This window comes from Pyrus communis, chromosome 2 (assembly GCF_963583255.1).
Source record: "Pyrus communis chromosome 2, drPyrComm1.1, whole genome shotgun sequence".
Taxonomy (NCBI): Eukaryota; Viridiplantae; Streptophyta; class Magnoliopsida; order Rosales; family Rosaceae; genus Pyrus; species Pyrus communis.
This window is the reverse complement of record NC_084804.1, coordinates 16,123,221-16,149,315: the sequence shown is the minus strand read 5'-3', so window position 1 is coordinate 16,149,315 and position 26,095 is coordinate 16,123,221. Positions and strand designations below refer to the sequence as shown.

The following is a 26,095-nucleotide window of genomic DNA, read 5'->3' as shown; positions in this document are numbered from 1 at the left end:
TACATATGTTTTTCGTGCAGTTTCTTCGGAGTGACATGAGTCCATCCTTCAATTTCACTTGACTTGGAGCATGCCCCCAACAGTCGAGGTGAAGACTTTGAGTCGAAAGAGCCAGAAGTGACATCTTTCTTAGGGATTTCATCTTCAGTGCCGTCCTCTTGGGTTTGTTGGCATGAAGATTTGCCAGTGTGGACGATGATGCGCCTCCTTACTTTCAGTGGTCCTTTTGTGTCGACTTCTAGGATTGCTTGGCGCTTCATCCTTGAAAGAATCAAGCTTCGAACGTCGCCTTTTTCTGCTAACCCATCGAACTTTTCTTCCTTTGGTGTTGTCTTCCTCTTTCCAAAAGGCTTCTCATTATCTTCAAATCTTTCCGAAGCTGATCGTCGCAGAGGAGAGATAGCTGTGTTGCTTTGTTTCTTAGGCTTTAACAACCTTTCAAAAACAGAGCTTTGGGATGTTGGCGCGTTAAGCCTCTTGAAGACAGAGGTTCGACCTTGACTACCAATGCGATTAAGCACTGAAATTCTGGAGCTTGAATGGCTCATCCTATCGAAGACCGACGTCCGAAGGGCGGGTTTAGGCTCTTTTTGGTCTTGTTCAATGCTCACGCTGATGTGTTGAGCGCTAGCTTTCTTCACTTTGCTTGAAATCTTCACGGGTGTATTTGGTGTGAAGCCAAGTCCAGCTTTGTTGTTGTCAACTCCGTAATCATGCTCCTTCAACTTCTTTTGAGTCTCGGTGAGGTCACGATCTTTGTCATTGACGGTGTTTGAAACCTTCTTTCCAAGATTTGAAGAGGAAGCAAAGTCATGCCTAGCTTTTGACATGAGTTCGTAGGCATTTGGGTTAAAGCCTTCTTCGGTCTTCTTAGTTGGAAGAGAGCTTGGTTTCATTTTGAGGCCATGTTGTGCCTCCAGACGGTTGATGAGTCCGGCGGTTTGCAAGTTTTTCTCCTCTGCAGTTCGTGTGAGCTTTGCGATTGCTTCATTCATCTGAGCTAGCTGCTCCTTGATTGAAGTTACTCCAGTGGTCATGACTTGCATGGTTGTACTGCCGCTCGAATCAGCGTCGGAGAGTAGGGACTCTGAGTATTTCCTCAGGCTTTCCCCTCTTGATGCCCTTAGCGAGGCTAGGGTGATCACAGGCTCGTGCCTCAGGTGCTCTTGTTCCTTTGACAGAGTTAATGCAGGGGCGGAAGCCGCGGCAAAAAGAGCTCTTGCCTTACTTCGGGTTATGGTGCCCGAAATATCACCACTTGCGCGCGATGATGTTCTTATTCTTTGCTTTGATTGCAGGAACAGCTTGATCCTTTCTTGATGCCATTTGCGTTTTTCGATGATTTGAGGATAGAGATGAGAGGTAGAGATGTCCCACTGGGCGTGCCAAATTTGTGAACACGAAAGTTTCTTTGAAACAAGAAACCAGAATAACGTGTACAAAATAATATTTTTGTGTTTATGATTTTGGGGTTACGATCTCTCTCAAATTTGGTCCTCTGATTCTATCTTCGTAGGGTGTAGGTTTGTGGATGAGTTGTTGATCCAAAGGGCCGTCGGGGGTTGATCTAAGGATGAACAGTTGATGAACGGATCTTCAAGGGGCGTTGGGCTTGATCTTGAAGAATGGGTGTATGGATTTCTTCAAGGGGCTTTTGGGCTTGATCTTGAAGGTTGATGGATGAGCAGATCTTCAAGGGCTTTTGGGCTTAGTCTTGAAGAACGATTGGATGTGTGGATTTGTTTGTGCTGTTGATCCAAGGGGCCGTTGGGGCTTGATCTTAGGATGAACGATGAACACTTTCTTCAAGGGCCGTCGGGGCTTGATCTTGAATAATGGTTGTGTGGATTTCTTCAAGGGCTTTTGGGCTTGATCTTGAAGGTTGATGGATGAGCGGATCTTCAAGGGCTTTTGGGCTTAATCTTGAAGAACGATTGGATGTGTGGATTTGTTTGTGCTGTTGATCCAAGGGGCCGTTGGGGCTTGATCTTAGGATGAACGATGAACACTTTCTTCAAGGGCCGTCGGGGCTTGATCTTGAATAATGGTTGTGTGGATTTCTTCAAGGGGCTTTTGGGCTTGATCTTGAAGGTTGATGGATGAGCGGATCTTCAAGGGCTTTTTGGGCTTAATCTTGAAGAACGATTGGATGTGTGGATTTGTTGAGGTTGTTGATCCAAAGGGCCGTTGGGGGCTTATGCTTAGGATGAACGGATGAACGCTTTCTTCAAGGGTCGTCGGGGCTTGATCTCGAATAATGGTTTAACGAAGAACGAAGAGAGCTTTCTTGATCCTTCGGAATTCTTGGGAATTTGGATGGTTGGAAGCTTTGGAGTTTCAAAGCTTCAAGGATTTGGGGAATTCTCTTCTAATTTTGGAGTAGAGAAATGTATTTGTGAATTCCTTTATGCTTGATACCTTGATGGAGAAGCCTATTTATAGGCTTTGAGAATGAATCACCACCACAAAATATTTTTTTCCTTTCCAAGCACCATTGCCTAATTTTCCCACTTAATGAAATATTGAAATTGAAGTGGTGTAACTTATGGCCTAATTTCCCACTTAATACCATTTTAAACTTGAAGTGGTCTAACTTATGGCCTAATTTCCCACTTAACACCATTTTAAACTTGAAATGTGTATGCTTTGTCATTGCCCAAATGAGAAAAACTTGCTTTGATCCGTAATGGATTGAAGTGTGCTTGCCTTGTCATTGCCCAACATGAGAAGAAAAACTTGTTTTGATCCTCAATGGATTGAAATGTACTTGCCTTGTCATTGCCCAAAATGAGAAGAAAAACTTGTTTAATCCTTCAAGGGTATTTCTTCCTATTTTGTTGAGTCACACGCCATGTGTACAATTTGTACAACACGTGGCGTATGCCATGTATGCCTTGACACGTCAAAACTTTAATGCATTGGTGAACATTTGTTTTACTGAAATTTCGATGTCTACATGATCTTGCGATATGGTGGAGCAATGGAAGTTGTTTGATGCCTCGTTATGGATTTCATGCCAAGGTGGAGGTTGTTGGATATGGCATTAAATCAACATGCCTAAACTAAAATAACAATCAAACAAGGATTAGGATATATTGGATGCAAGACATTTAGATTTGTATTTCCTAGTTGGTTTGGGATTTGGTTTTAGTATAGGATTTGGTTTCCTATATTCTAGGGACTTTGTGTAAACCTATGACATCTATTAGCATAAATAGATGGATGTGGAATAGAGTTTTGTGTAGGAGAGTTTTTGAGAGGCATAAGTTTGTATACTTGAGAACACTTTGTGTTTGTGAGTTCTCTTTTATTTGTTGGTAATCAATAAAGCTTCCATTGTTAGAGGGCTACTCCTATATTGGACGAACTCTGAAATCGTTGGGTTTTGTTTATTGCTTGATTGGTTTTTGGTCTAGTTTACAACACATCTATGATCATCCTGCAGCACGAGGCAATGAAGTCATCATCACACTTGAGCATGTCGTAGTCCCCAATCTTTCTGTATTTCAGGATGAACCGTGCTTGCATATATAAATGTACCGTAACTGTATATGTATAATTGTATACGCTTATAACACTACGAAAAATATGTCTCGCACCTCATGCTAGGAAAAATGGAAAATAAATTCAGATTATGCACTTACCCTTATATAGTAGTCTTACATCAGGCGATTCTATTGCAGTGCCTTAAAACTGGAACTGATTCAAATCCTACTGGCATCTTCGTTACGGTAACGTTGTACAGCGTTGCCTCATTGAACTTATTCCGGAATTAATTTCATACATTCTTCTTCCTTCTCCAAAAGTAGAGCTCAACAAGCAATCCTGTCACATGCGCTGTTTGGGAATTGGAAGTTTTGTAGTTTCCAGCTGCATACTAGTTTCCATCCAAATTAAAGTATGACAATCTAAAAACAATAAGCATCCGTACAGCCAAGATTTCAGAGAGTTTATCCCAGCTGCACCAACAAAACGACCAAATGAAGATCCACAACAAAAGTACACTTTAACTCAGAATAAGTTAATAACTACATAATAATTAGTCATAAAAACAACATTACCAGTTAAAAGATATTGTGTGATTCACATATGAATTATAAACATCTTTTGATCAAGACAGATATAAGGAATGATAGAAAAACGAAAAAGGCTCTCCTCAAATTTCAATGAATAGTAAGAATCTTGGATAACTAAAACATAATCATCAGGAACTAAATCTGCGTCTCACAAAATGATACGCTGCCTGAGAAAATTATCAAGGGGAAAAACAAAACAAAATACAAACCAACATCGTCAAGTTATGTGTGTAATACATTGCCCACCAAATAAAAGTAATATGTAGCTAGAGATGTGGGCTGTTTCGTGAGATTGTTCACATGTGTGTGAAAAGCACAACGAATATAGATAAACCTCTAAGCATACGGTTTACTAAAACAAGTATGATAAGGGTTTACAGGTATAGTGCATCAGTGATTCAGTTAGTGTCCGTCCTTTGCCATATTATTGTGCTGCTGCTCTCGCAGACTTGCAGTCTCTGGTCGTCATCATCATCTGTCGTTTGCCAAAAACCTGAGTAGGATTCTCTCTCCTTCTATTCTCATCACATTCTCTCCACTTCCCTCCCATTCTCTCACACTTTGTTTTTTATTTTATTGTCTCTATAAAAAAAATCAATAAAAGACGTTGACCTGACTTAACCGTAACCGTTCAAGTACGAGGGAGAGAGATTAGGAGGGGAGAGAATCCTCCTCCAAGCCAAAGGCAGCAATGATGTCTGCAAATAATGATGCTTGCTCTTGTAAACACTTTTGACGTCTCAAGGCAGTCTGGAGAATATAGTACAGATGATATTCAACCGTAGCTAACGGCAACGGCAGGTGGTGGCTCTAACAGAAGGGCTCGCGGCGGGACCATTTCTGCTATTCACCACCAATATTAAGCATTGTGATTTTCATGTACTTGCAGATTACATGAATAAAAATGCAATATTACATTATTAACAATGCATGTGTACCTCGGTTTTGTCAATAACTGTTTGATTTTTCATAAAGTAGCAGATCACAGAGTCATACAATCAACGTGCGGCACAATATAGCCTGCTTCCCGAGTCCATGGTCGATAGTTTCGGTTTTTAACTATAACTAGAGAAGTTTATATGTTTCTACATGATGTGGTGCCCAACCTAGCATGCACACATCACTTACGACATCATGATTTAACTAACATTATTGTTTACATATATAGGATTAGTATTAGCTCTAAAAGTGAACTGTGAAAAGTAATTGAAAAATCGGCTTAAATGATTAATTTGACAATCCTAGTTGATGAAAATAATCAATTTTCAGTTTCATCGATATGTTATTATTAATTCATGAAAATGTCAACTTCTTTAAATTTGATCAGTTCAATAATTCGATTTATAAATAGAATGATTTCAGGCAAATTCCTTTCATAAGCAAGGGCCTGGGCCCTCTGCTCACTTGAAGGCTTCTTTATCGGGCTTGGACTTTAGGCCGATATACACACGCAGGCAACTTTTACTAATCAAGGTTGCTCTGGACCACTCTCATGAAAATGGCACTTACCAATTTCCATTACATGCCAAAGCAATTGGCCCTAAAGTTTCATTTTCTTTCCTTTTATTCAATTTTAAAAGGTCTTATGCGATGCCAGAAAATATTCCTGCTTCCCAATATCTCATTTAATTAATGATAAATCAAACCGAATGGTGTAACAAGATAAACAGTACTTTTTATGTATATTTGAATTTGGCCTAATTAAGTATTTATAGTCGGATTTTCATCATGAAAACTTGAAAAGAATACAATTCATGACTAGTAGATTGCGATGGTGCAATTAGTCCAACCGCATTTACGCCGGTACAATAGCTTCTACGTGTCAACATTTTGATGCAAGTGTGCTGCATTTTAACATCACAAATATCTTCAATATGTGATTTGGGACTTGACGCGTTTCAGTTAACATGACAACATCCCATTTTAAACTTGACTTAATCCCAAACCCAGGACTTCTCTGTGGGGTGGGGATGCTACTTTTTGGGGTCCTTGAAGCTGACATGCATAACTGATAGATCTAAGAGCAAATCCATCCCTTACACAAATGCAACAGCACTCAACGCATTTATCTACTCAGTGAACAGTAATAGACCCCAATAAACAGTAATAGACCAAATGCATATTCACCATTAGCAAAAAATAGCCTAGTCAATTTTATTAAAATATTATTTTTTTAATTATAAAATAATTAAAGATAATAATTTTATTTTTAATTTCTGACTTTATAAAAAAATATTATTAATTGTTTACTTTCTTAATTTCTTTGCATTTGCCCTTTTCTTTCTAACCCCCCACAATTTACAGGACCCTAGCGCTAGGGTTGGGTTCGGTTCAAAACGGTTCGGTTTTTTGCCAAAACCGAAACCGAACCGAAATTTTGATTCGGTTTGGTTCGGTTCATTTTTTTTCGGTTCGGTTTTTTTCTGTTTCTGTTTTTTTCGGTTCGATTTTGGTTTTTTTTCGGTTTTTTATTTTTATTTTTAAATGATGTAAATGGAAGGAACCTACCTATCAACCTCCCAGTTCTCATATATCAGAGAATTGAGAGCCTCAAAATCCTGAATATATTCAAGTAATTCAACTACTTGTGATCAAGCAAAACGAATTCAAATTTTCAAAAGTTAAGCAAATACATAAACATATATTCTTCAAGGAAATGTACATCGCCAGGATTCAAAATTCAAAAACTTTAAAGTTTACAAAATCATGAAATAACTCAACAAATTAACTGATCGATGCAAATTGAAAAAAACAAAAGCAATTGGGTTCTTCTAAATACCATAATCGGACTTCAATAGCGCATGCCTAGTGCCCACATTCAAATTCATAGTCAAGTCCACAATAGATCTAGAAAATTCCAAAACATATGTAGAGAAAAATACAAACTTTTTCACCTTAAATTACATAAATTTCAAATGGGTAACCATACAATTAAAAACCTATGAACTGACAAATAAATAAAACCACGACCTTTGTTGCAGCGATATCACCATGATCGTCGTAAGCTCTTTCAATTCCTCTTTTCGTCGGATCTCGAAAAGGGCGAGGGAAAATCATGGTTTGGAAGAAGGAATCCGCGAGGAGGACAGGAGAAGACTGGAGATAGAGTGATTTGGAGGAAGAGAGGAAGGAGAGGAAGAGGGAGGGAGGGAGAGAGAGAGAGAGAGAGGAAGCAAAGGCAAAGAGGAAGCAGCGGATGGAACAGAGAGGTGTTTGAGATCTGAAATGAAATGGGAGTGAGATGGCTAGGGTTTGTAAAGTTAAGAAATTTTATAAAGCATTAAACATAAGAAACCTATAAATAAATTACTGGTACAATTATAACAACACAAAGCCTACAGTCAAGTTGGCTTGCAACAACCAACCCCAACCCGCAGGGAAAGGGTTCAAACCCTGACGGCAACATGTATTTTTTAGTATTTATATATAATTTTTTTTTCGGTTCGGTTCAGTCCGGTTCGGTTTCCAAACCTCAAAAACCGAAATTAAACCAGCCAAATTCGGTTCGGTTCGGTTTTTTTTTGTTCGGGTTTTTCGACCTCGATTCGGTTTGGCTTTCGATTTTTTTCAGTTTTCGGTTTTTTGAACCCACCCCTACCTAGCGCTTTTTCTCTTTCTTCTCTTTCATGGCGTCGACCGTGCGGGAAGAGAAGCAGAAGCAGGCATACCAAGGGACATCGTACGATCAGCCAGTTTCGACGAACCACACAAGCGACGCTGAGCCGTCAACAAGCCCTTCGATCCGGCTCAACGCCTTATCTCCGCCAATGCCCACGCCCTCTTCTTTTCTATCTTTTGCAAACGTCTTCCTCCGCCTCAGTCGCTTTCGACAGGTCACAGGAGGCTTTGACGTCTGACGCAAACCTAATGTCAAATGACCCCGTTGTTGGGTCTGTCGATTCTGGGCCGGTTTCTTGCCTGGCTTGGGCTGGTTGCCAGCCTATCTGCTGAGCTGGAGTGGAATGGCTAGGTGCCGGGCTAATAATTTGGCTGGGTGCTGGCCTATTTGTTCCCCGGTGGAACTGCTCTAAATAAGAAAAAGAAAAATGAGATGAAATAACTCGATAATGTAGAGAAAATGAGTTTTAAAAAGGTTTTTCACATGCTCCTTTTAGTCTTTTACAAACCCTTATTTAATTTTAGTTGTTGATTCTATTTAAATTATTTAATTTGAAAACCGTAAATAAAGAGGGGTATGTGAGAAGTTAAAAAGGATGTGTGAAACTCACTTTTATTTTTTATTTTATTTTAATTTTATTATTTGTTTTAGGAAAACCTCAACAGTATGAGAGAAATTTATTAATATGAAAAAAGAAGTTACACCTAATCAGGAGAACATGAACTTTTCCCCTCATAGAGCAAGCAAAATGAAATACAAATACAAGTAAAAGGAGGGGGAACATAGACTTACCCCTCTTCAAAAAGAAAATACAAGAAAAAGATTGGGTGGACATAGGCCCAAACCCCTCTATAAACCTAAAAGGCAAGAACCTACAAGACAAGATTAGGTAAACAAGAAAATCACACATTAAGAAGAGGAGACAAATATGTACGCTAGCATGCCCAAGAAATCGGAGTGTAGACGAGGAAGAATCTCTATAGATGGAGCATGCTGTCAAACAAGTAAAGACAAGAGAAGCCCAAAATTGGCTAATTTGTCAGCAACTGCATTCCCTTCTCGAAATGTATGAGAACAACTGATTACCATGTTCTGCAATTGGAAAATACAATTTTTTTCAACATGTCTGGAGCAACCAATAAGGAGAGAAAAATCTAGAAGCAAAACAAGATATCACGCTAGAAGAGTCACTTTCAAGACATAAATTTTGCTAGCCCCGCGCGTGATCCAACTCCACAACAGGATGACAGCATGGAATTCCGCATAAAAAGAAGTACGATGCCCCAAGCTTAGGGAGAAACCACCAAGAAAATAACTCGTAGAAGCTTGAAAAACCCCACCATAAGCTGCATGACCCGGGTTACCTTTAGTAAAGCCATTAGTATTCACTTTGACCCAAGAACATGGAGGGGATGCCAAAGAACAGAGACTATAGAAGGAGCTAGACTCAGCTGAGATTCCAAGAGAGACTAAAAGTTGCCTATCCAAAATGCCCTATATGGCAAGCTCTGATATGCCTGCAATTTCTTGCACAATCTGTTAATCTAACACAAAAAAATACAAATGTAACAGGTTTCGAGTCAAACCATTAACATGTCAGGTCGTTATTAGGTCACCCGTTAAGATAACGGGTATGAACACATAAACAACACAAAGAAAACCTATTTTCCAAGTCTAGACACTATGTAGTACTTGAAAGACAAATGTATTTTTATGTTTTGAAGTAATATTTATGTGGCAGTGTGCTATACTACATGTTTAGTAATTTAAGATGATTTTTTTCCGTTTGATTATTTGTTGAAGTGAAATTTGACGAGACGAGTAACATTCCAACTATGCCTTAATTTACTAACCATATGTAGTGAACTTGGTATCTTTTATTTTCCCTATTTTTAGGATTTTGTTGTAATAAGTTTAAGTGGTTTTAATCCTAGATCTGAGAATTTTTTACACGACCTATTAACATAGCATTAAAACTAATCGGGTCGTTACCAGGTCACCTCTTAAGAACTTAATGGATTTACATGCAGGTAATACGTGGATAACTCGTTTCGACCCATTAAGAAAAAAATTATTTTGATGATTTTAAAGTTAAACTACTAAAAAAAACCTACTATAAAATACAACGGTCATAGGATATATATTGAATATTAAATATGTATTATTGTATTTGTAGACATCGAAATTTCAGTAAAATAAATGTTAACCAATGTATTAAAATTACAACATTTATTTACTTCACCAACCTCACACACTTACTTCACCTACAACATCCACTTACTTCACCTACAACCTCCACTCACTTCAGCTACAACCTCCACTCACTTCACCAAAAAAATGAATGGTGGTGATTCACTCTCAAAGCCTATAAATAGGCTTCTCCATCAAGAGGAATGGAGGGGGGACCAAAACCTTGAAGCCTTAAAGTTCTAAAGCTCTCAAGAAAATCCCGAAGGATCAAGAAAGCACTCTTCGTTCTTCGTCAAATCCTCCTTTAAGATCAAGCCCCAACGGCCCTTGAAGAACTCCCACCAACTCAAGATCAAGCCCCGACGGCCCCTTGAAGAAAGTGTTCATCATTCATCATCCGTTCATCCTAAGATCAAGCCCCAACGACCCTTTGGATCAACAACCTCAACAAATCCACACATCCAATCGTTCGATCAAGCCTCGATGGCCCTTGAAGAAATCACAAGTCCGATTCAAAATCAAGTGTTCACCACCCTTGAATCAAATTCAACTCCAGATAAAAGGAGTAAGTTCAGACCTTCGGGGGAGACCAAAAGAATCCTCCAGCCCAGTTCAAGATTAAGCCTGTGGAAAATCAACGATTGGAGGAAACCAGAAAATCTTCCGGTCGAACTCAAGATCAAGCCTCGATGGCCCTTGAAGAAATTTACAGCCCAATTCAAGATCAAGCCTCGACGGCCCTTGGGTTGACATCTACATTAAAGGACTTCAAAACGCATCTTCTACACATGACAAGCACATGTCTACGACGCGCCTTGAAGTGGGGGCATTTGTAGACATCGAAATTTCAGTAAAATAAATGTTAACCAATGTATTAAAATTACAACATTTATTTACTTCACCAACCTCACACACTTACTTCACCTACAACATCCACTTACTTCACCTACAACCTCCACTCACTTCACCTACAACCTCCACTCACTTCACCAAAAAAATGAATGGTGGTGATTCACTCTCAAAGCCTATAAATAGGCTTTTCCATCAAGAGGAATGGAGGGGGGACCAAAACCTTGAAGCCTTAAAGTTCTAAAGCTCTCAAGAAAATCCCGAAGGATCAAGAAAGCACTCTTCGTTCTTCGTCAAATCCTCCTTCAAGATCAAGCCCCAACGGCCCTTGAAGAACTCCCACCAACTCAAGATCAAGCCCCGACGGCCCCTTGAAGAAAGTGTTCATCATTCATCATCCGTTCATCCTAAGATCAAGCCCCAACGGCCTTTTGGATCAACAACCTCAACAAATCCACACATCCAATCGTTCTTCAAGACTAAGCCTAAAAGCCCTTGAAGATCTGCTCATCCATCAACCTTTAAGATCAAGCCCAAAAGCCCTTGAAGAAATCCATACACCCATTCTTCAAGATCAAGCCCAACGCCCCTTGAAGATCCATTCATCAACTGTTCATCCTAAGATCAAGCCCCAACGGCCCTTTGGATCAACAACCTTAACAAACCCATACACCCATTCTTCAAGATCAAGCCCAACGCCCCTTGAAGATTCGTTCATCAACTGTTCATCCTTAGATCAAGCCCCGACGGCCCTTTGGATCAACAACTCATCCACAAACCTACACCCTACGAACTGTTCATCCTTAGATCAAGCCCCGACGGCCCTTTGGATCAACAACTCATCCACAAACCTACACCCTACGAAGATAGAATCAGAGGACCAAATTTGAGAGAGATCGTAACCCCAAAATCATTAAACACAAAAATATTATTTTTGTACACGTATTCTTGTTTCTTGTTTCAGGAATTTTTCGTGTTCACAATATTATTATTCTATATAAGTTTTAAAAAAAATTATGTTTTTTATTTTTTATTTTTTATTTTTACTTTGATAGTTTCTTATTATCATTATTGGGATAAATTTTACTTGACCTGTTGTCTAAAATTCAAATCAATAAGTATAGTATTAGTATAACTTTCAATTTTAGAGTCAACGACCTAACAAATTTTTTTTTACTTTGTCTCATACGGTAATACTCATAAATGTTTTATCCTCTTAGAAGTGAGATTAAAATATTAAAAAAATAAAAATATTAAAGTAATTTAAAAATACCAAACACATTAAAAAAATTATAATAATTAATTTACAAGTGAGAAAAATGTGAAAAAAAATATTTAAACGCTCGTGACCACACATCCTTTACGCCTTAAGGATGGGTACATTGTCGTTAGAATTTTTAGAACCTTACAAACCCTCGTGAATAGTATTTTTAGGGGAGTTCAATACATTAGTCAGAACTATACTGGACATCGAGGGAAAAACAAAGGATACAATAAAAGCTTGGATCGATTTGGAAAAATGGGCATTAGGCCAGGTTTATGGATGACGAGGGACGAAGACATAGCCAGAAAGAAATTGGCATCGTTTTCGATGAAAACGGAAAAGAGGAAAAAGCTTTTGTAGTTTCTATCTTCTGTAAAGTTTCCATATGGGTATGCTTCAAACATCGGCCGTTGCGCAAATGTGGATGGAGGAAAATTTTTCGGCCTCAAGAGTCATGATTGTCATGTTATACTTCAACGTCTTTTCCCAGTGGGAATTCGACACCTCTTGCCCGAAGATGTGGTAAAGCCGATTATGTTGTTAACAGATATTTTTCTCAATTAACTACAAAAACTTTGTGGAAGTTCGATGTTAAACAGTTGTGTAATGATATTATTGAAGTGCCATGCAAGCTTGAACAAATATTTCCTCCAGCTTTCTTCACAAGCATGATCCGCGTGATGATTCACTTGCCGGATTAGGAACTTGTAGCCGGACTTGTCAACTATCGATGGATGTATCTGATTGAAAGGTATATACTCGCCATAAATACTTTAGTTCATGATGTATGTACAATTAGACTAATTTTATACGATAATCTGTTTATTGATGTAGACTATTGGGTGAATTAAAAAAGAGTGTATGGAACAAGGCAAAGCCTGAAAGATCAATCGTGGAGGCATGGGTCGGCTTTGAGTCGCTTACATTTTGTGCAATGTACCTGCAAGATGTTGAGACTACGTTCAACCAACAACAACGCCATAATAACGGTGGTGTGAGAAGTGAAAATTTTTCTGTTTTTGCCCAAATTGCACTACTATTTGGCAAACCAATCAGAGGGGAGGTGTTTGACAAAAAGGACATGGAGGTAGCACATTGGCTTGTACTTAACAATTGTGACAAGAAAATTACGTACCTAGATGAGCATGAAGAGTTGATGAAGCGGGAACATCTGTCACATTTTTATGCCAAAAAGCATCGTGAATTGTTTTCTCGATGGTTTTTGAAAATGTATGTTGTTCGTGTTTGGGTTTTTTGCATAATTGTAAATGTTAAACTAACACAACATCTTTTTCTCTTTTATTTAGGTGAAGAAATTGAAGGAAATTAATTTGCTCGCTTACAATGAAGAATTATACAACTTGGCGATTGGGCCCGTAAGTGCAGAATTGTACTCCGGTTGTCAAGTAAATGGCATCAAGTTTTTGGCAATTGATCGTGATGACAAGCTTTGTACGCAAAATAGTGGGGTACATGTACTGGGTGCGAGCGACATTGCAAACATTGATTTTTATGAAAAACTGACAAGTGTTGTGCAATTGCTTTAGAAAGACTGGTGTTAAGTTATCCTCTTTAAGTGTGCTGGTTTGATACAAACCCACTTCGAGTTGGAGGTGTTAAGCGAGACGATGGTTTGCTATCGGTCAACACTAACAGATGTTGGTATAACAACGACCCTTACATTTTGGCAACAATGGCTAAACAAATTTTCTATATAGATGATCTAAGGCGGGGAAATGATGGAAAATAGTTTAGAAGATTGAGCACAGAGAGGTGTATGATATTGCGGATCGAGATCTTGTTGTCGATGACGATTATGGTGATGTTGCTGACCAACAATTGTCGACTTCAATGACACTTGGAGTAGATACATTGTGGGATATGACTATTGTACAAGAACCGTATTAGGTAGCTAGAGGTCCTGAAATCAAAATACCGATCGATTCCATTATGATTGACCTCCGGGATCTACCACGATACAACGCACCCGAGCACGCAAACGACGATGTTGGTGTGCCTACAGACGAGGAGGAATGGGAGTCTGAATCTGACGATATGATGATCTTTATTCTAGTTCAGATGAGGATTAATGAAAAATTGTGATGTATATTAATTAAATGTATTGAATGGTATTTAAAAATGTTGTATACAAAGAAAAGTTTCCTTTCAAATTTGTAACAAAATTAAATTAAAAAAATTATTTATTTATTTAAACCAAAATATAAATTAAATTTACAGTTATGCGCGACGACGTTTTATAAATATTTGTCGCGCAAATATTAAAAAATTCAATTTTTTTTTTTAAAACTGGTTGCGCGACGAAAGTTTAAACATTTTCGTTGCGCAAACATGTAAAAATTTGATTTTTTTTTTCCCAAAATTGGGCACATTTGTATTTTGGTGCCTTCAATTCATTTCACTCTCTCTCTGTCTATCTCATACTCAAGCTCCTCTCTCTTGTTTGTAATTCGAACTCCTCTTAGACCCAAGCTCATCTTTCTCTCTCTCTCTCTCTCTCTCCATTAAGTCAACCTCCTTACTCTACCTCTCTCAATCTTAGACTCAATCTCAGTGTCTCTCTCATTCCCCCTCTCGCACTACCTTCGTTTCTCTGTCTCTCTGTCACTCTCTGTCTCAAAACCACAACACTCCGATGCCACACCGCACACAACTTTACTAGGTAAGGACCCATTCTCCCTTAATTCAATTATTTATAAGTGCAATTTTCTGAATTTTAATCTTCAATTGTTTTAGTTACAACATTTAGGGATTTAGCGTTGGAATTGGGAATCCTGGGTTAGGGATTTAGGGTTGGAATTGGGAATTGTAGTTGCTCACGGTGCAGGGTTTTTGAATTAGGGTTCGAATTACAGATTTACAAGTTGGGGATTTTTTATTTATTTAATTAGGGTTTTAATTATGAGAAATTAGTAAGGAAGGGAATTTAAATGTTCAATCATAGTTGAAATAGCCTTGTGTTGGATTGGTGAATGTTCTGAATATTTTCTTATAACAAGCTAACAACTAATACTGCTATTTTTCTATTGGACTGGTGAATGTTGGATTGTTGAATCGTACTATATATAGCCCTGTGTTGTCATTGTCCTGCGAAAAAGAACCCTAGTTGTGAACATCTTTAATGTGATTCAATAGAAAGGAAAATTAAAGTGAGTTTGGTTGTGTTCAATTCCCCAATTTAGTTGATAGGACTCCAGGGAATTTCCTAATGGTTCAAATTGATCTTACCATTCGTTGTATATATACTAGTAATGTTTTCACAAAACGTTCAACCCTATGTAAAACCAGAAACGAGGCAGCTTTGAATTGTTTAGCTAAGAAGGGAAAAGAAAGTTGTTTAGTTCATAGATGATAACCTCTGCAATACCACTTTAGATGTAAGTATTGCTTAACATATACATATACATATATGTGTGTGTGTGTGTGTAAATATTGCTTATAACATATACATATATATATATATATATATATATATGTGTGTGTGTGTGTGTGTGGGTGTGTGTGTATAACTATTGCTTAACATATACATATATATATATATGTGTGTGTGTGTGTGTGTATAACTATTGCTTAACATATACATATACAAAATAAAAAATTAGTTGCATGATCAATGATATTGAATACTAATCTTCTATTGATATTGCACAGTGATACGCTGAGAAAAGGAGTAGTACTAAAGTATGATTAGGACATTCCCAATTGCATTATATTAGCTGGTCTAAAGGGAAAAAGCTAGGTTCAATTGTTTAAGGATGTCCCGTTTTATTTGCTGAACAAGGCTCTCATTCACTTCGTCACAATGTCCCTGTCTGTTTGTCCTTTTTCCAGCCATATTTCGCAAGGAGCTGTCCAAACATTAGTAGTGGGATATGAGCATCATTAACTTAGGATAATAAAAAAATATTCAAAAAGCATCGCCTGCATGCATAGATTCCAAAATAAAAGCCTCCTAAGCCTTGCTGCTCCAAAAGTATGAAACCTACATTACAAAATAAAAAATTGAAATGAATTACATCTATATAAGTTCATGTCCTCATACTATTTTCATTTATTTTTATTCGAATTCGCACCAAGGTATTGAGTGATTTGAATGGTTTTAGATGATGACATGGGCCATTGATTGATGTATTACATGTGTCATAAGCTAGTGAATTGGGTAGTTATAAGGATTGTGTAGTCATTAAGCTTTGTATCTAGTATAAATAGTGGTGAGAATATTCTTCATTGCATCTATAAGTGATCTTCTTCAATGCATAAAAATGTTGTATACCCAAAAGTGTTTGAAGATTATTGATTTGATAATATGTTGGCTTTAACTTTGTAATGGCATGCAAATATTATAAATGGGTAAACTTGTTTGTTTGTTTTCATGAAAAAACATGTTCCTTGCAATACTCAATTTTATTCCTATCTCATGTTTTCATTCACCTTATATATGTGAAATGAAATGCATATAACAAGAAGATATCTGAATAGATTCATGATTGTTTTTGTAGATGTCGAACTTAATATCAAACCGGCGGGCAGCTAGTAAGGGCAATTAGACACCTTCTCAAGGACGTAATGTTGCTGCCACCTCCACACCTGACATGGCCACGCCGGGTGTCTCTCCGGTTGCGCCATTGGGGCCAACGGTGTCTATGGCTGCTGCGTCATCAACTTCTTCAATGACGCATCCTGTCCTAAGCGCCCAATGGACTTATAGACGGCCTCATACTTCTGAGGAGGCTCAGCCATCTGGTGATGCTTCCTCTATCCATAGAGAGGGATCCCAAACAGGTAAGCTTGCTCCATCCCTCCTTCCTGCCTTTTCCTCCTCTTTTGGTGTATATTAGTGTAGAATCTCGCTTATATGCAAACACATTTAACCAAAAAAATTAAGGAACATATAATTATGGAGATGCTCATTTAAAATGATTCTATATCCTTGACTGTATACACCAGTTGAAGTACTTCAAGCACAATAATCGTTTTGATCTTGTTTTCAAAGAGCATCTAATTAAATAGTATTCTTGATTTTTGAAGAAACTTGTATGATTAGATGAATTCTATTTTTCTACCATTACGTGGGATCTTCGACATCGTGCAGCTGCAACAAAGGAGCAGCACAATGCGTTGGCCACCGACATTGGCTGCGTTATCAAGAACCATTGCCCCCTCAGGTGGGAGTCATGGAGAGCTGTGCCACAAGAAACCAAGGACGCCGTGCTTTATGAATTATCGGTAAGTATTTTCAACCTGAAATACTAAATTTTTATTAAAGTATACAAATATTATAAATTTTAACTACTATTTATTTGTTGAGTTTTGCAGCATCACTATAAGCTCTCCAACCTCAATTCCAACCAAATGGAGTACATCAATGACCTTTGCTCCAGTAGGTTCACTCAATGGAAGAGCGACCTCCACAAGCATTATGAGCTATATGACGGTCCGAAGGTCGCTCTAAAAGTTGGGTGCCCTATAGAGTTGTTGGATTATCGGGATGAATGGGAGTGGCTCTGCGGCCATTTTCAAGACGAGAAATACTTGGTATGTATAATTTATATTTAATAATATATTAATAAAAAAGTTTACAATTTTCAAAAACACATTTTTTTTCATTCATTTGTTATAAATATCTAAACTAATATGTTTTTTTTTTTTTTTTTTTTTTTTTTTTTTTTAATTCAACAGAAAAAAGTGAAGGCAAACTCAATCAATCGGTCGAAGAAGAAACTTCATCGATCCGGGTCACAACGCTTCTCTTATAGGTTGGAGGGGCGACGTAAGGTAACCGTATATTTATTTTAAGTTTTCAATCTTTTTACTCTTTATTACACAATTGGTAATCTATGTTAAGACTTTCTAAATTTTTTTAGGGGGTCAAAGTTTCCTGAAATTGACATGTTCAAGGAGGTCTACGTTTGACCGGGGGATAAGCCGACGAAGCAGCATCATGTAAGTTCTTTCAAATTTATAATATTCAATTTTTATTAATATTAATTACATGTATATTCAAATTAATTTGTTTTTTTTTTCATTTTTCTAGTCCACCATGGTGGAGAAGGGCCAGATAGTTCTAGAGGAGGTGGCTTCCCAGCTTCCCCTCAAGACCCTGATCGAGGAGGTGTTTCCCCCTGAGGATGCTGGGTTTTAGATCATGATTGACACACTTGATCAGACCCTCAATCGTTGGCATGAGAATATTCACCAAGGGCTTGGGAAAGCCCGTTTTCGGGACCCATTTGCTTCATCCTCTAGGCAGAGAGATGAACAGGTCGAAATGCTGACATCTGAAGTGGTGGGCTTGAAGGAGCAGATTGTGACCCAACAGTCTCAGATTGCGGCCCAAAACAATTTGATGTACCAAATAGGTCGTGCACTTCAGATCTCTGGCATTCAATTCCCCGATGTTGAACTACCTCCAAAAATGACCTCCCATCCCCCCGACACAGCAACTACACCACCAGCCGATGAATGTGACGTCACAGATTTCTTTTTTTAGTTTTGTTTTAAATTGTTTTTGAATTTAAAAATACTTTTTTCCATTGTATGTACATTTACAATAAATTTTCAATTCAATATTCTTCTTTACATTTTCTATTTTTATTTTCATTAAATTCATTTTTACATAAGCGAAAAAATAAAAATAATTTATTTATAAAACTAATTTTAAAATAAATAATAAATTATTTAAAAAACTGATTTTAAAATCTTACTGTGATGACCTCTATATCCGTTGTGCAAGAGTTTGTGGGTTGAACCTACATGTCCGTCGTGCAAGACTTTGTGGGTCGAACTTGAATGTCCGTCGCGCAAGACTTTGTGGGTCGAACCCATGTGACCGTTGTGAAAGAGTTTGGGGGGTTGAAACCCAGTTTCGTCGCTCGGTACGTGAAACAACCACGACTTTCGTCGCACAATCTTCATTTTGGGCGATAGACCTTTCCTTCGTCCCGCAATGCCTGACGTCATGAGCTTTGCGCGGTGGAGTCTTCACCGCCCAATGTTTCCGACGACGGTTTTTTTCTTTGCGCGACAATTTTCCCTTCGTCGCCCAAGAAGTTATTCCTAGTAGTGTACTTGTTCATTTTAACGGGTGTTACACGACACGGCCTATTAAAATATCGAATATGACATGAAAACAACACAAATATGAGAACGAGAAGGCCGATTGGAATAAAAGGGAAGGCTGGAGTTCTTTTGATTACTCTTCTGGCCTCGTCATGAGTAAGTTGGTGTAAAACACGACACGAAAAATGGCAGGTCTATTTAATCCTCTTTATTTCACGTTCATTCATATGTTGTAAATAGGTGTCCATCCTTGTAATTAAATAGAGTGGAATACACTGATCAATAATAGTCAAGACTTTTTTTTTTTTGGGTGAACTAATAGTCAAGACTTTTGAACCTAGAACTGAATTCTTCTCCTGCAACCTTCACTTTTACAAGGCCTGGTGCGAATTAAATATATTTTCCTTGACAAGTTTGATACGATACGATATGTTGAGATAACAAATATTACACGAAAATGACACAAACACGACCAATTTTCTAGACCTATCTAATCGTGTATTAAAATGCAAACATCCAATTAAAACTGATTAGTAATAATATAAGTGCAGAAGTGAAAAATCGGTTATACTATCAGACAAGGTTTTAATCTTTAGGTGTGAAGTTCACACACTCATCAATTACACACATCTGTTATATTCCGTCACTTGAGACATGATGCTCCAGAATTTGGATTTTATTTTATATATGGAACATGGTTGGATTTCATTACAAATTACATCTCAAACTAAATCTTAATTTATATTATAACCAGATTCTTCCATCAATTATTACTCCTCCAAAGCTTGAGAAAGTTCGAGGAAATAGCAGAAAAATCAAAGGGCAATGAACAGGTAATTAAATTTGTAACAGTTTTCTTTTTTCTTTCAACTTAAAGGCAGAAAAGAAAACAAGGCCTCAACACCCAACAGCATGTAATAGGGTAGAATGATGAGAGGACATATATAGATATGGTGGGTGAGCAGGCTTGTCGTTTAATTAGAAAGATAGAAAGACTTGTTGAAGTCTTTAGAAGACTTCCAAGTCAAATTTTCCATCAGAATGAAGCCATGAAAAATGAAATACAAATTAATTGTTCTTTCTATTCTAAAGAAGCCATTCTTTATGTATTTTGGTGAAAGAAGGCTGCAATCAACGCGGAGTTGCTTTGAATAATTAACCACAGAATTTGGAAAATCTTGTGTTTTGTTTTTGTTCGTGGTCAGTCCCTCTCAGTCTGGTCACCTTTTGTCTAAACTTTTTGAGATTAAAGATTGAAACACACTAATTGTAATTAAAGAATTATTAATCGCAAAATATTGCATAAAATAATGCAAGCACTATGTGCCTATTGATAGACCTGGCATTCGTGTTGTGTTTCTTGTGATCGTGTTGTTTTCATGTCATAACAGATAGCTTAACGGGTTGTGTCGTGTCATACCTGTTAAAGTAAACAGGTAATATGATCCGACCCGAAATCAACCCGTTAATATTATTAGGTAATATGACCCTACCCGTTACCCATTAAGAAAAATATATTTTAAATCAATAAAAATGAAAATGAAAAACATAATATGACCCAAAAAAATGTAAAACATAATACTAAATTAGTATATAAATACTAAATTTCGGAGTTGACCCCTTCATGAAAGTTGTAAAGTTTTTCATTACGAGTGACTACATTTTTCACACTTCTACAATAGTTATTATTAATTTTGCACTCAAATAAAAGACAATGTTCATGAGATTTGGAGGGTTTTAAAAATCTAAACGACCATGTAACCATCGTCTAAGCATTGAGGATGCAATTATGAACGTTTATTATGCTTTCACATCTTTCAGACTCATACATTAATGAGTATGAATTTTGTTTATTTTGAACTCCCTTAAAAATACTATTCATGAGAGTTTGTATGGTTTTAAAAATTCAAACGATCATATACCCATTCTCAAAAAGTAGAGGATGCGACTACAAGCGTTTGCATTTTTTTTCATATTTTTCGCACATGTAAATTAGTTATTATAATTTTTTTAATGTGTTTGGTATTTTTAAATTACTTGATATTTTTATTTTTAAAGTGTTTTATGATTTTTAATCTCAATCTTTGTCTATAATATAATATAAAAATAAATAAATAAACAAAAATTAAATTTTAAATTTTATATAGAATAATAATAGTATAATAATTAATAAACAATATATACTTATTCATTATATATATATTGTATTTTATAGTAATTTTTTTTTTAGTAGTTTAAAAAATTAAAATCATCAAAATAATTTTTTTCTTATCGTGTCGAAATAGGTTACCCACATGTCACTCTCGTGTAAACCTCTTAAGGACCTGTTATTAATGGGTTATTATCGTGACCCAATAATGACCCAATTAGTTATCATGTTGACTTGAAACCTGTTATTTTCGTATCGTTTACGTGTTGTGTTAACGGGTTATGTAAGAAATTGCCAGACCTACCTATTAATGAAACACTTGGCCACAAAAGAGAGGAATTTCTTTGTTAATGATTAACATCTAAATCATTTTCCCCTGGACTTCTCAAGTCAACCCACCTTGGCTACCTCTTTTTTTTATTTTTTGTTCATCTATCTTAATTTAAAGTATAAGATTTCAGCAACAATCCCAAAGTTTAACTATGGACTTCCAACTTCCGAGCTAATTTTTATTAGAAATAGAGTGAAGGTTGTATCAGAAATTATGGACTATCTTTTAATAAAGTTTGTAATTTATGGTTAATTCCCAATATTCTAACTTTAAAAATTAAGTCTTAACTTTAATCCTTTTAAAATCGAAATGTATATGTCTTCGGAGGCAGGGAGAGTGTATATGACCAAGTCTACAAGAAATATTTGAGCTTACTCTATCTTGGTAAGTTATGAAAAATTCAAGAAAATCCTGTGAAGCGGCATGCCAAGCAATATTTTACGTGTCTTGATTTTAGGTCTATTACGAAGGATCTATTCTTTTGGTTGGATCATAAGTGTTAGGACACAAATGTGCAAAGTTGGAGAAAACACGTTTTGGAATATATACAATATGAGCTTAATTATGGGCACTTTTCTTTCACAAGATGGTTTCGTAAGTGTAAATTCTACTTACATAAATAAGCTCTATTTTTTCAAACAAATGATAGGATAATTACACTGAATTACGGAAATGAGAGATTCAAACTTGAGTGCAGAGAATAAAACAAATTACTTTAGTCAACTTAACTAAATCCATGTCTGCCATATATAACCATATAAGACCTATAGATATCAAGAGTTTGGTTCCACCAAATAACTTATTCATATGTACACTTCACAAACGAGGTGGCTTGTACACTCAATTAAGATTGTCTCTATTACGTAAGAATGAAATGATGACTATCATACTCTTAATTAAGACAATTTTATAAAGGAAAGCTCGGTATACCCATGAACTCTTATGAATAAGTAATTTTTTTTGTGGTTAGAAAATATGATGAACTATTATGATTTTATTATAATTTGGATGTTCTTGTTCTACACTGCATGATATGAGTGCTTGATGTTGGTATTAAATAAATTAAATAAATTATAATTCTTATTATTTGGTTGTTACTGAGAAAGTAAGTTTATTTGTCATTATTTGTGGTTAGTGGAAAATTAAGATGGAGTCTTTAGTTTTTCAACTTTTGTAACTCTTGTAATAATTTTTTTTGTTTGTTAAATTGTGTTTATTATCCTGTTCACTAAGGGTGAGAATAAACAATAATTATTAGCATTTTCCCATTGTCTTTTTATTTATGATCCCACTACCACTTTCCTAATAAATACAATCTTTATTCCTTCATACTTTGCATCTTTTACTTATATTGGCTAAATAAGGGTGTTCTAGTGGTGAAGCTTTAGACTCTTCTCTTTTTGTGCACAGAGGTCTGAGTCAAACACAATTTAATTGGACTGTTATATCCTGAAGGGGACAAGTTAAGAAATATACTGCTACACTGGTTTGTGAATTTTTGTCAAACCTTAGTGGGCTTGAATCTTCTTAAGAAAAGTGAGATACCCGCGCCTCAGCCTAATTGTCTATGTACTTCTTAGAAGAATATTACAATTTTTTTTTTGTAATTTTCCCAACACTTGACATATACTAGCATTAGTTTTCGAGGTCCTAAATTTTGTGTTTCCAGTTTTGCATGCAAACACTGCATGTGAGTTTCAACTCAAAGGACTAATAAGCCTTTTATTCCTCATTTTCCTTTGTGCATGTGAAAGGAAAGGAGGAGGAAGCTCAACATGTGTTGCTGAACTATGCAAATTAGCTAGAAGATGGTGATAATACTTTTTTCCTACTTGGTATTGGATTCCAAGTATCAAGCAATTAGACTTGCTCAAAGTCTAAACTAAAACATTGAACGGACCATGGGACTAGCTGACTCCGTACAGTTTGAACCTTTGCATCTATTTATTCTTCATCATTTCATTTGCTTCAAAAAAATTAAAAAAAAAAAAAAAAAAAAAAAAAAAAAAAAAAAAAAAAAACAAAAATCAAACATTTTGTGGTAGATATTTAATTACTTGGAAAATAGCACTGATCGAACTGCATACATTCCTGAAATTTCCAGGTAAAAGTCCAAAACCCATAGAAAATACAAGTCAAGCAATTGGCAAAGACTTAGCATGTCCATGTCACCATTCTCTCATGACTTTAAGCCAAAACCGCGTGGGCCCATTTCGTTTGTGGGGTCCGGTTCCCCACATAACTCTAATTTCTAAAGACTGATAATTGGAGACTTGGTCAAGTGGGTCCCACACCCCGAAGGCTTCTCCATCAACCAACATACGAAATCATTTTTGTGGGGGGGGGGGGGGGGGGGTGGCACCTCCCATCCCTTATAAATATTCTGTAAAAGTGTGTATGTCTTCAGTGCACTAAACATTCATTCTCTGAATTACAGTCTCTAATTCACACTAGTTGCATCTCCAATGGCAGCCAACACCATAAATCCTGATCATGAAATGACTCCGGAATTCGAACTTCCGGGATTTCGGTTCCATCCAACAGAAGAAGAACTTCTTGAATTCTACCTTAAAAACATGGTTTTTGGCAAAAGGTTGCGTTTTGACATAATTGGATTCCTCAATATCTACCATCATGACCCTTGGGACTTGCCTGGTACGTACAAACATTTTTGCTCATGCATATATACTGTCTGAATTTTATTGATCAGGGCATGGTTGTGATGTGTAATTAATTAATGGGTGCTAATTATCTTATACAGGGTTGTCAAAGATCGGAGAAAGGGAGTGGTATTTTTTTGTGCCAAGGGACAGGAAGCATGGCAGTGGAGGAAGGCCTAACAGAACCACTGAAACTGGGTTTTGGAAAGCCACCGGCTCTGACCGCAAGATCGTGAGCCTCTCGGAGCCAAAGAGGATCATAGGGTTGAGAAAGACACTTGTTTTTTACAAAGGGAGAGCCCCAAGAGGAAGCAAGACTGATTGGGTCATGAATGAGTATCGTTTGCCTGATAACTGCCAGTATCTCAAGGTAATTACTTGTTAATGCCACTTAATTTTTTTAATCGAGTATCTAATACCTGTTAATTTTCTCGCTATCTTTTCCGAAGTTTGAACATGCTTTAGGGGGAGTTAGAAAGTCTTCTAACTAAGTCTTGTAATTCCTTGTTCATTGGTGTTTATCAAGGAGTCTCCAAGCATAGAAGTGTCTTAATCCTTCTATCTCCATTCACTTAAATTTGGAAAAAAAAAAAAAGAAAAAAAAAAGTCCTTTTGTAGTTTTCATGCAAACTACAAAAAAAGTTTATATGTATTTATTTTCTCAATCATTGAGTGTTTTTGCTCAGCGAATATTTTGTGAGTCTGTATTTTATGAAAAATTACAATTGTGGTAAAAGTGACGCAACAAATAATATGCACTTAAGAAATTTGGCCACTTTTAACTGAGTGAAACTTGCAACCTCATATATAATCCGAGTCTCAATTACTAATCATTTACAGTGCTCAAAACCAAATTGATAATTTCACCTTCACATTTAAGGAATCTTGATTACGTAGTTTCATAGGTCAATTCTTGGATAGCAATCTAATGAAACTCTCTCTTTTTCTATTTGTAAACTCAGGATATTGTACTATGCAAGATATATAGAAAGGCAACATCCTTGAAAGTGCTAGAGCAAAGGGCAGCAATGGAGGAAAATCAGATAAAGGAATTTCATGCTTCCCCTAACTCATCATCTCCTCCAACATCCATGGAGACCATCTCATTTGGCAGCCAAGCAATACAGGAAGCTCTGACGCCACAAATTCCCACAAAGCATGTAGTATTCAAGCAAGAAGTGGAAGATGCAACTCTAGTGGTAGCACAAGAGCAAAAGGGTGAGAATGCAATGGAGATTAAAGGGTCTCCTCATCCCATATACAATTTACCAGAACTCCAAGTGCCTAAATTTAGCATGGACTGGACCCAAGACACAGTTTGGACCCAAATGAGTAGCCCTTGGCTTCAAAACTTGACCCCTTTGGCCAACATTCTCAACTTCTAGTTGCTTCAATGTGTTAGGATAAAATAAAGTTTGAGCTTTGTTAACCTAGACGAAAAGCCATTAGCCCTCATTTAGTCTTTAATTGGTCATCTAAACCTAAATGCGGCAAGACATAAAATTCGGATCCAAACATTCTTGTAGATAAATTTTGTTCACATTTTAGGACGTCTGGTCATGCCTCACCTTGTAAGTGATCAAGTGTCTGCTGTTCTAGTTAAGGAACAGCTTCTTCTCTAGTTTATATATATATATATATATATATATATATATATATATATATATATTTTTTTTTTTTTTATTTTTTTTTCTTTTTTTTTTTGAGTTAGGGATCAAGTATATGCTGTTCTAGTTGAGGAACAGCTTCTTCTCTAGTTTTTCTTTTTCCATTCTTGTTTTTTTTTTTTTTTTTTTTTTTTCTTTTGAGGGAGGGAGAGATGGTATGTATCTTTTTTTTTTTTTTTTTTTTTGATCCAGTATGTTATCTAGTATCCATAC

At 36.6% G+C, this 26,095-nt stretch overlaps 1 protein-coding gene and 1 long non-coding RNA gene across 2 annotated transcripts; both read left to right on the top strand.

Annotated features, from left to right (window-relative positions):
• Positions 1–16,991: 16,991 nt before the first annotated feature.
• Positions 16,992–17,551, top strand: LOC137724552 (uncharacterized). Its single transcript, XR_011067456.1, has 2 exons — positions 16,992–17,242; positions 17,333–17,551. It is a non-coding gene; the product is annotated as an uncharacterized lncRNA (long non-coding RNA).
• Positions 17,552–23,960: 6,409 nt separating this feature from the next.
• Positions 23,961–25,836, top strand: LOC137726682 (NAC domain-containing protein 6-like). Its single transcript, XM_068465622.1, has 3 exons — positions 23,961–24,210; positions 24,317–24,585; positions 25,178–25,836. The coding sequence occupies exons 1-3, from the start codon at positions 24,021–24,023 to the stop codon at positions 25,598–25,600; spliced, it is 882 nt and encodes a 293-aa protein (XP_068321723.1). The 5' UTR covers positions 23,961–24,020; the 3' UTR covers positions 25,601–25,836.
• Positions 25,837–26,095: the final 259 nt, after the last annotated feature.

Coding starts and splice junctions, on each gene's coding strand:
- LOC137726682 (XM_068465622.1), top strand. CDS start 24,021: ATGGCAGCCAACACCATAAATCCTGATCATGAAATGACTCCGGAATTC. Junction 24,211..24,316: donor TGACCCTTGGGACTTGCCTG/GTACGTACAAAC, acceptor TATCTTATACAG/GGTTGTCAAAGATCGGAGAA. Junction 24,586..25,177: donor ATAACTGCCAGTATCTCAAG/GTAATTACTTGT, acceptor TTGTAAACTCAG/GATATTGTACTATGCAAGAT.